The sequence below is a fragment of the Saccostrea echinata genome, unplaced genomic scaffold, assembly GCF_033153115.1.
Source record: "Saccostrea echinata isolate AGI-Se365-2 ecotype Australia unplaced genomic scaffold, CSIRO_AGI_Sech_v1 ptg000086l, whole genome shotgun sequence".
Taxonomy (NCBI): Eukaryota; Metazoa; Mollusca; class Bivalvia; order Ostreida; family Ostreidae; genus Saccostrea; species Saccostrea echinata.
This window is the reverse complement of record NW_026889835.1, coordinates 2,697,750-2,708,820: the sequence shown is the minus strand read 5'-3', so window position 1 is coordinate 2,708,820 and position 11,071 is coordinate 2,697,750. Positions and strand designations below refer to the sequence as shown.

At 31.1% G+C, this 11,071-nt stretch overlaps 2 protein-coding genes across 2 annotated transcripts in view; one reads left to right on the top strand and one right to left on the bottom strand.

Moving 5' to 3' along the window:
* LOC133177158 (heparan sulfate glucosamine 3-O-sulfotransferase 5-like) overlaps positions 1-6,112 on the bottom strand; it is a 30,477-nt gene extending 24,365 nt beyond the window's left edge. Inside the window, exons 1-2 of the mRNA XM_061312255.1 lie at positions 6,039-6,112; positions 1,560-1,638 (exon numbers count right to left, since the gene is read on the bottom strand). Coding sequence (XP_061168239.1) covers positions 1,560-1,604 — 45 coding nt within the window. The 5' untranslated portion in view covers positions 1,605-1,638; positions 6,039-6,112. The remainder of the gene's footprint in view (positions 1-1,559; positions 1,639-6,038) is intronic.
* A 372-nt stretch (positions 6,113-6,484) lies between these two features.
* LOC133176951 (small ribosomal subunit protein eS12-like) lies at positions 6,485-10,754 on the top strand. The gene is made up of 6 exons (XM_061312013.1): positions 6,485-6,549; positions 6,674-6,710; positions 6,928-7,056; positions 7,927-8,029; positions 10,411-10,512; positions 10,629-10,754. The coding sequence occupies exons 2-6, from the start codon at positions 6,694-6,696 to the stop codon at positions 10,689-10,691; spliced, it is 414 nt and encodes a 137-aa protein (XP_061167997.1). The 5' UTR covers positions 6,485-6,549; positions 6,674-6,693; the 3' UTR covers positions 10,692-10,754.
* Positions 10,755-11,071: the final 317 nt, after the last annotated feature.

Sequence of the window (11,071 nt, the reverse complement as noted above, 5' to 3'; positions counted from 1 at the left end):
ATATCACACCAAATAAACGATTCTGCAACTATGATTTAATGTCAACTAGCCAGCAGAGAGAAAGACCATAAAAAGAATGTTTTTCTGACAATTGTAATCTACTTTACCAGACATCGTAAGACTCAACCACCCAATTTTGAATTGCTAAGTATGTTTCATCTCCATTAATGTTTTATGTACTTAGCTTATTCTCTCATACTTATTCTTTTTTTATATTTATATCTATCAATTATGTTTGACTTGCAAAGAAAAAATAGCAACAAGCTCATATATATAATATATACAATTTTCTCAAATTATTGAGAGAAAAAGTTCTAAGATTGGCTTGTAAGGTGCAGGTTTTTTCAAAATCTCATTTCATTTTTTTTTTATTCTAAAACTCATTATTTTCAACTAGAAATAAAAAAAATTATGATGAATGAAAGTTTGGGACACACATGGAATTCTCACTATAATTTGGCAGGTTAATGTACAATATACCTCCAATAAAGCATCCAAATTCTCATATATAATGGGTAATGTATCCTGTCATTTTTTTTTTTTTAAATCATGAAAATTGAATTATTTTCCAAGAAATTTGAAAACAGTCAAATAAAAATACATTTTATCATTTAGATAAATTCCACATCCCTTACATCACTTACCTGACAAAGACTGTTCCCCCACAGGAGATGAATTTCATCACTCCTTCATTTCTTCTTACTGTGATATTGACGAGACATTGATTCTTCTCTTCCTTCTTCTGTGTTCAATTGCCATTTCCTTGTTAGTTTCTCTGATTTATCTGTTTCTTTTATGGCTTTAGCCACATGTTTAATCCACCATCATCAATTTGGTTTCATTTTATATACAATAGTGACTAATAAAGTTTTCACTTGGAATGATGTAAGCTTTATAAAAACCTGTCTTTGCTATGCCAGTAATTTCCACTTTCAGTGTGTGGAAAAACTTAATCTTTGTGTCTTTATTACAGTAACTCAAACCCACTAAGAAGGTCATGTAACATGTTTATTCCCTATTCTGATCATGCAAAGGGAAGCGATACCCCAGATTATTTGTAGTGTTTTAAATTTTTTCCTTTTTTTTCAGAGAGATCACACTTGGTATCACCTCTTCCAATGTCAGCTTGTCATTGAGGTAAAAGTGCAGTATTACTGAACAATTCCTACTTTATGTCTTCTGAGCAGTGACACACAGTTCTTGTCTACTGATATGTAATGAAACATGTTCATCTAGACTTCAAAGACAATTCTTATTGTGTATTCTATTATTTTAAATGTGAACATACATGCATCTGTGTATTCAAGGTGTATTTTAATGTCAAAGGGCAAATGCCTTTAAATCTGATGGTATGGTGCTGTATGCCTTTGAATTTTGCAGATAACTTAATTAAGAGACTTTGTATTGTACCCCCAGTGTATGAAACATCTTGCGAGAATCAAATTTTCAAAACATTGCAACATTTCATTTAAATGTTCAGATTTAAGAATGATCCAGAAAATAAGGCTGAAGACAGATTGCAACAGATGATATGATATTTGATTATATGTAGCACTTACCTTGATATTATCTTCTTTCCAGTCCAGGACCAGGTGACTCTGCATGTCAGAAGAAGGCTGGGGGAGTCAGGTATCCAATCTGTGAGAGTTAAATAAATATATAGGAAACAAAAACACTGCCCAAGTAATGTAAGCAAAATTAGAATATGGAGGAAGCAGCCCTCATTGTTTATCAAAACAAGAACAAGACATTTTTTTGCATACACTCAGTACAGTTTTACTTTTATATTAGATTTAATCATATATTTTACATGTAACAATTTTAATACAAAGGCTGATATGTTTTAAGAATGACCATGCAAATTATGAAATACAGTCATCAGCAAACTACATGTATATTCATCTCTACCAAGATGTAAATGAAATGTATGGAGATAACGAACAGTATTCAAGCTCAAAAGTCCATTAACTAATTTTGGATCAGAGCAAACACGGACCTCCAAAACATCAGAGGTGGGATCAGGTGCCATGGAGGAGTGAGCAACCCCTGCTGACCTGTCACACACACTGTGTGCTCCTTGTCATGATCAGGTAATTATAATGGAAAAAATCTGTCAACAATTCAGTGTGTAAATAATGGCCTAACAATTAGTATGAAAAAGTCAGCATTTGACTTTGACCTAATGATAATTTGTATTTGCTGACAAGGTCATTGTATCGACCATAGAACTTATGAAATGTGTCATCTATAATCTTACACAAAATCTATAGAACAATCTTATTTAAAAATATGCTTAACTAATTTTTTTTTCAAATTGAAAACAGAGTAGTTTTTGAGATAGTCATTATAACTACAAATTTTTAATTTTAATAAACACAATTTCTGTACAAAGAGTGCTCTTGGTCATAGCTCTATAGCTCTTGTAAACCTTCCTAAATTTGATTGACTATCATTTTTAAATCTATTTCATCATATCACAAAATCATGATTAGACTATGTTAACGTAAACCACACATCATTGTTTATAGAAACTGGAGCTGTCAATGATCAGCACATACATTTTTATAAATCTAAGAGCCATAACTCATAGTGAATTATCAGACCATAATTTGTACAAAGTGGAGGTCATTTATTTTATGGTCCTGTTTTTTCTCTCCACAAAAGGCATGTTTAGGTCTAAATTGTTGAAACTAAAGAGAAATGAAACTGAAGTCACTTCAAATAGTATACTAACCATTGTAACTGTCTTATGATGTACCCCCTCCCTTTTTCTGAATGTTATTATAGTCCATACATGTGATTCTACAGGCCGAAGTTAAAATTTCTCAATATTTAAACATCCACCCCACCCCCATTATGCCCATCCAGATTAATTTTCAAATCTTCTGTGATTTGAAAATCTGTATCTTGTATTTCAATTCGTATTTCATTTCCGGATTCTTTTATAATATTGAACTTTTTATTTCCGACATTTTGTAGTTTTCATTTCCAACATTTTAAAGTTTTCATCTCCAACATTTATCATATAGTACATGTACATTTAGAATAAATCATTGATATCCAAATAATAAGTTTTGCTTAGCTTTTAAAGAAACAATTGAAGATTTAATACCAAGGAGCACATGTAAGTGTTGTGAACTTTCACTCATCACGTTTACTTTTAACTCGACTTGATGCTGCATATAGATACAGTGTATTGTAATGTTCTTCTTCGGAAAATGTGGTTTAAAATAAAAGTAATATTCACATGTATATCCTGTTAAAATTCTAATTCCACCTATATTATTTGACATTAAATTGTCAGAAAGGTATCCTCCAAAAAATCGAGAAATGTAAAAAAAATATAAATGTTAGAAACGAAAAAAAAATGTCGGAAATGAAAAAAAAATGTTGGAAATGCAATGCAAAATTCCAGATATGAAATGCAGCGTGTGACTCTTCATTATACCAACAGAAAAAAAACCCAGTAACCTGGCACCTACCTGAGAAAAAAGTTCCATTATTTTGAATTGAATCAATTCCTGACACTATCAACTTGTTCTACACAAGAAGACAAATTTACTTCTAAGGTAAAGTTTGAATATTTATTTATCTCTTCTTAATATTGCATAATCAGCATTTAAATGTATATAAAGTTATAAACGTGGGAAAATCAGGCAGTTCTGTAACTCAGTATAGGTCATAAACAATATTTTTGTTTTCCATTTATATTATCTGAGTCAAGCACAAAACAAATGATGTGTGACACTTTTACTGAATTAAGACAATCTTCCACAGTAGATAAAACCTTAAAGAGAGTTCTTAAAAGACTAACCTTAAAACTAGACTCTCACTAGACAAGTCAAAAGGTGATCGATTATAAGCATATGTACTCTGGGAGGTTTTGAAATAGGAACCATTACACTGCATAATGCAATGTAACAGAATTGATTCAAAAATATCAACATTCTTACTTTGTCCAAGATAAAACTACAAATAGTAAAAATATACTTGATTTCTGCTACAGATTCATCAATTAGCATGTTTAAAGAAATCATGTGCTGGGTGGGACAGAGAGAGAGACAGAAGTAGGTGGGGCTTGTAGCACATAATTTACGGAATCAAGAGCATATTGATGAATGTCAACTGATATATAAAACACAAACCTAAACATATATACATATACATATATACATATAAACCTCAAACCTAAACGTATATATGTCACATGTAGTATATACCAGTCTGTGTATCTGTTTCAGATCATTCAGATCAGAGCAGCAAATGCATAACATTCATTTTGCAAACTAGAACTGTCCTAATGGGGCATTGTGGGACAACTTAAGAAAGAACATATTTTAATAACCTGTAGAAGCACATATTTTCGTGGGGATAAAAGTTCGCAGATTTGTCCTTTAAAAAGGTTTCATGGGCATTAAATTTTGTTGTTTTGAAAGTACCTCTATTCAATTTATAGTCATATAAAATTTTCGGGTGGGATTTAATTTTGTTGATAATTATAATTTATTAACAACAAAATAAACGAAATTTAATCCCCGACCAATATTTCTGCTTTTACGGTAGCTTAAAAGAGAATTCTGCAATCATGCAAAAAAACTTACTTTTTTCAAATCTTGCACCATTTAAATCACTTAAAAGCTTTAAAGAGAAATCAAAAATACCAAGGTGTGACCATTTGTTAGGTAGGCCATATCTCAGCGATTTCGCCTACTTCCAATCATTGAGCACTTTAATTTATTTAGTTTGCTTTTAATATATAAATAATCAATATGGAATTTTAAAACTTTAAAAATCATATACTTATATATATGATACAATTAATATTAATTTAATTGAAATAAACCATTAATAAGTTGTAATTGCTGGGATCATCACATATTTTAGTAAATACTGTAGATCATTAAATTTTCACGAAACCTTATTTTCGCGAGATGGCCATTTGGTATTTATAAGCGAGATATAATTTTCACGAACTTTGGATATTGTTCTATATTGTCTTTAGTAATAGAAATATACGTGAGAATGAAAGTTTCGCGAGCAGGCAGTCTCGCGTAATTACGCGAAATAAAGTTCTCGTGAATAAAAAGTGATTTACAGTAAACACATTAATGGCAGAGTTGCAAATTTGTTATGTCAGATCTCTGGTCACAAGCAACCTTTGTGCCAAGCATGACCTGATGTTCCTCCAATACAAAGAACTTCTGTCATTGAGAATTCAACATTTCCAAGGCCTTCAGAATCTGATTATGACAATTTAAACTCTGTGAACTCTTCAGGGTCATAATACAGCCTACTCCACTTATATCAAAAGTGATATTTTCATGCTCATTTTGAAGTAAAAGTAAATTCCCAGTCTCAGTTTCTCATTTTCTTTGAAGCAAGACATCAGTTAATAAATTGAAATCACTTACATTCAATTATCACTTACTTTTAAGTACTGAGCTGATAATGAGTTGTGTTTTTTTTAATGGTTATACTGAAGTCCTTCAACATGAACTTCAACAATATGTTCATATGAAATGTCAATCCATTCGATGTGACCCAAATGAATGTAAAATTCACTTACTCTGTAACTAATCCACTAAAAGATGTTAATGTAATCTGTTTCAAATATTTTCATACCTTCAGTATGAATGACAGCTATAATACCTACATTTTTATTACCCTGACATACTTAGGATATCAACCTGTTCGGATGATTGTTTCTGAATCATGTGTAATATGTATAAATACAAAAAAATAATTATCACTACAAGTTCTTGTAAATAAATCATCACAGACCAGACAAATGTTAAAAGTATTCATAACAAAATTATTCAATGCAAAAATTTATAAATAATAAAGTTTTCCATAACGATGCCCAATCCCTGTGAAAGGCCAAAATGAACATAGAATCATTACATTGATTACCTGAACCTTGTGTTTGAATTATTGACAATAAAAAACTTAGGAAAACTTAATACGATGTATATCGATACTTTATACTTACAATACACGAAATATATAAATCTATATATAAAATTATCAGTGGTACATACCTATTTAATGCCTTTCTTTCTCATGTTTACATCTCAAATTCTAGAACTTCCGTTTTGAGAATTGAGCTAATTGCCGAAAAGTTAAGTCTACGCCAATATGCAGGTCTCCAGTCAATAGAAAAGATTTTCATATATGATGAGGAGACTTTTGAGGCATTGAATTTGTCTTAGTTATTGAGAAGTTTCTATTTTTTATTAAATTTAAAGCATAAAAACCATAGCCATAGTTGTTGTTTTGTTTTTGTTTTTTTTTTATACACCTTGATACGAAGTGTGATACGAATATAAAAGGACTGCACGATAACGTCTTGTCTCTTCGTCGCCTTTTCAAAAAAAAAATTTTTTCAAATTTCCATTAGTCAAAAATTATTTTAATAAAATATTTTACAAGACAAATAAAATAAACGTTTTATTTCAAGGAAATCATTCGGTACTTTTCACACGGCCTTTTAGTCTGACCGGAAATAGCTTGCGACTTCCTTTTCACGTTGTATATTTTTGGAACATCATTGTAAGTGTAAACGATGGCCAAAAATCGCACTTCATCGACAAAAATAATGGACTTTGATTACTTGAAAATATTTAATAAAAAAGATTTATCATTGTTAAATGTGTTTTTATCATTTGATTTACAGAAGGACGTCCGTTTTCCAAGATGTCGGATGCGGAAGGGTACGTAGCCTGCTTTTTACTAAATAATATATAATCTGTATTAAAACAAGTTCTTTATTGTTGATCTTTCTGAAAGTAAAATAAGCAGAACCAAGGAGCTTCATTTTTAATACTTAAAATATTGTTGCTTTCAACAAAAAATGCACGTTGCCTTTACCAATAAGTTTACTATTCATAGTGTTTGGAGAGGGATAAGTAGTTTTGAAATCTTTTTCAGAGATGATGTTCCCACTGTGTCAGGAGGGTCAATGGATGTATTTACAGCTGTCCAGGAAGTGCTCAAGACAGCTATGATCCACGATGGTCTTGCCAAAGGACTTCATGAATGTGCAAAGGCTCTTGACAAGTATAATAAGTTGTTTGAAACAACCGAAAATATTTGTTAAAATTGGAATGAGAGCAAGAAACTCTCTCTCTCTCTCTCTCTGAAGTCTTAAATATTAAGGACGACAGACCTAATTCGAAATTTCACGCCACTGCGCAGAAAACCGTGCATATGCCTTGAATCAAATTAATTATGTATGGCAAAAGATAAAAAATATACATTTTTAATTCTTTTAAAGATATTCAGACGTTTCATCTCAATTCAAAAATATTGTAAATATTTCGATTTATATTCATTTGTTAATTTTATAAATAAATGATTTATTTGGCCAAGGTGTTTCCATTGAAAATTTCCCCCAAAATGTGCCCTACACCTTAGTTTGACATGTCCCCCTGAAAAATCTAAGCTGAAGACCCATTTATTTTTTGGCATAATTTGCTGGTAAATTATCTTGTTAACATTGTCCTTTAATATGAATAAAAATTCTATTGCAGAATTTTTTTTGAATGATCACTCTTATACCCTACATGTACACTGGCAATTTCTCATCACTTCCTATAGTAATTATCAATTTCCATCACCAACTTTTGAAACGCTCCTTATAAAAAATATACATAGATGTCCATATGATTTTTTAATTGATTTTAACTCACCAAAGTCACTTTATCTCGTATTAAAATTTAAATAAAAAATCTATTGCAGAAATGAATTAGGTCCATCGTCGTTAATACATGATTTTAATTTTGAATGAACAGAATCAATGAAGGCGAGAATTGAAGACTGTAGTCTGTACAAATATCAGTTATCAGAAAATCAAACGGAGCATACCCTGAAAGTGAAAATGATCAAGTCTTGGGGGAAAAAATTATCAAATTGACTTTTTTATTGCAGACGCCAAGCCCATTTGTGCATTCTTGCCAACAACTGTGATGAACCTATGTATGTAAAGTTGGTAGAAGCTCTCTGTGCTGAGCATGGAATTAACCTGTTGAAGGTATCTTGTGAAACGTTCTGATTTTTGACACACAAACATGCGAATTGAAAATTAAAACTGGGCATACACTTACTTATTAGCAATCGTAGGTTAGCATTACACCACGAAAGTACTGCGTAAGACGGGTTTAATAATACAAGTACATCTTAGCTAATGATATGAATTGAGGTAAACTCGGTGTTTAATTTTTCTCAAAACGAAATGATGATTTAAAAGCATTTTAATAACCAGGAATATTCTAGTAATGGAATGACAATTTCCATTTCGGGAGAAAGAATCAAAGATATAGATTAAAAAAGATTTCTTTAAATAGAAGGACTAGGCACAGTTACATGTACTTTTAAGCACACAAAAGCTTGTGTCGTCTATGTAAGATGATATTGTTACAATTGTAATATGTAAGTAATAGAAAACAATGTTACCAAGAAAACAAATGATAGTTGAAGAAAAAAGTCTTAGGTGGAGAAAAAAGTTTATACTGCAATGATCAAAGAGGACATGATGTGTATAAAAAAAAAAAAAAAAAAAAAAAAAGCAGTGAGGACCATATTAAAACCATATCAAAAAACAAGCTCTGTTTAATTTCAAGACCAATTAAATAAATAAATTGCTGTAGAGAGACATTACGCATTACATGTATTTGAATTTACCGATCAAGAGTTCTCTTAGATTCTCTAGAGTTCACAGTTTAGTAAGATGATGACACACAGTTTGTACATAACGTTTTTTTTTAGGATGGGTTCATTGCCAATTTCTAATTTCTCTCAACTTGCCATATTAATGAAGATTTTTTTTTTTCTCGGTTTACTCTCGTTTCGATATCATCTTAAATGGAGGAAAAGTTTTATGTGCCTATGGTAACTTTACCAACTGTGTGATCTTCCTTGTCAAAATGTTTTTTTTTTTAAATTTATATTTCTGTGTACTATTTAATAGCATGACATATAGTTATATTTAAGGAGAGGAACTAGTAAGTCGTAAGGACTTCTTTCCAATCGTTTTGATTTATTCAGTAGAATATGTTCAAGACAAAAAGAATGTTTCTCAGTTTTACCAAAAAAGTCTTGTTGATATTTTCAAATTTTATTTAGATAAATGCAGGAACTGTCCTTTGTAGTTTTTTTTCCTTTCCTCTTCTAAAACACTTATATTTCGATAACAAGCTCAAAATCAAAATCGATGTCAAAACAATAATATACGTGTATCAACAAAATACTCTTAAATCATTTTGCTGAAAATCAAAATCTGCATTGATTTGAAAATCGGGGAATAAATACCCTTTGGGGTGAAAATTATCTGGAGCTCTGACATTTTTATATATATATAAATTTTTAATTGGTTTGACACTGTCACCTGCAGTTTCTCTGCTCAGCTTTAAACCTTTATTTGCAAAATTGTTATCAAGGCTCTGGCAATTTTGCTAACATTTAATTTGGGTAATAATTGGTAGAGAGAAGTGCAAATAATTAGAGTTGACAACTTCATTCATATGATATCACCATGCTCCCTCTTCTTACTTCTTGTGGGGATGTATATGGTTGTAACTGATATGATTTTGAATTTTCAATTTGCTGAATGTCCATATATTTGTTGCGGTATAGTTTGTAGCTTGAATATATACTATGTAGAGCTGAATGGAATACAGCTCTTGTTAACTTACCTTTATATTTGATTTAAAGAAGAAATATCAAGAAGGAATGTTATTTCTTATCAGAACTAAAGTTTTATGCACAATAAATCTTCAGATATACTACCAACTAATTTTTGTCTAGTAAGTTGAAAGCATTGATCAGGGGTTTTGTTATCTTACATTTGAATTGCAATACAAAGAGGTGAGAGGAGAAATATGACTGTATCTTATAAATTGTGAATTTTTTATTTATTTTTTTTTTGTGAGTGTTAGGAGCAAATTTACCCATTACTTCGTGAACATGAAAAATTAACATGTACAATATTGGATGCACTTATATTTTGACTACTTTCTTGGGAGGACTTTAATAATTCCACATGAAGACCTTGTGCATATATAGAATTATCTTTGATTATTTGGCATGGGCAGATAGCACTACAATTTAACATTCATTCATTGTTTTGCATCTTCCCACAATTTCTATACAAAAAATTCACATATCCTGATTAGATAAGGCTTTGTTAGGTAACCGGTAGTAGGTGGACAATAACTAATTGGAGTTGACAACTTTGTTCATATGATGATATCACCATGCTCCCTCTTCTTACTTTTCATGGGGATGTATATGGTTGTAACTGATATGAAGGAGATCTTCAGTTCAATTCACTATAGTATCGCTGTTGTATCCTAAGTTGCAGAATTATCAGGAGTAGAAATGTAATGAAGATTAAATGCACTGATTTTAAAACAGGTTGATGATAACAAAAAGCTTGGAGAATGGGCTGGTCTCTGTAAAATTGACAAAGAGGGAAAAGCCAGAAAAGTGGTTGGGTGCAGCTGTGTTGTAGTCAAGGTGAGATCACTCTTGAGAACTCTGGTTTGATGAAAAGTGGTTGTTGCTACTTCTGAAAATAAACAGAGGTTGATTGATGTCAATGTTTATAATCTAAATTGAAATATGTTTTACAGGATTATGGAAAGGAGTCCCAAGCCCTGGATGTTCTCAATGACTACTTCAGGTCCAAGAAGTAAATGATGTCAATAACAAAAAAATCAGAAATAAAGAAAAAAATAAAAAAAAAATAACTTACTGTATACAGGTTGTGTCATTGTCTATGCTCCAAGGTTTATTTGATAAAGAGGAGTAATTGGAATGAAAACTTGCCTGTTTATTCTTATAGTTTTTCCATATTTTCTTTAGAAGAATTTACAATTAAGAAGAAATGTTTGAGAAATATATGCCCCCTTGTGGCAATCTTAACAAGAGGCCCAGGGGCCAGATCGCTCACCTGAGCACTTCGGCTAGGAAAAAGCAGAAATCAGTTCAGTCTTGAAAAGTTTAAATATAAATGTGGTTCAGGGGGAATGCTCTTGAATTAATATGACACAAAATGGCTGTTGCTGATTTTTCC

Bases quoted from the DNA above. Each gene is read 5' to 3' on its own strand.
- LOC133176951 (XM_061312013.1), top strand. The intron at 7,057-7,926 runs GTATAATAAGTT...TTTTTATTGCAG, and splicing joins TGTGCAAAGGCTCTTGACAA to ACGCCAAGCCCATTTGTGCA. The intron at 10,513-10,628 runs GTGAGATCACTC...TATGTTTTACAG, and splicing joins GCAGCTGTGTTGTAGTCAAG to GATTATGGAAAGGAGTCCCA.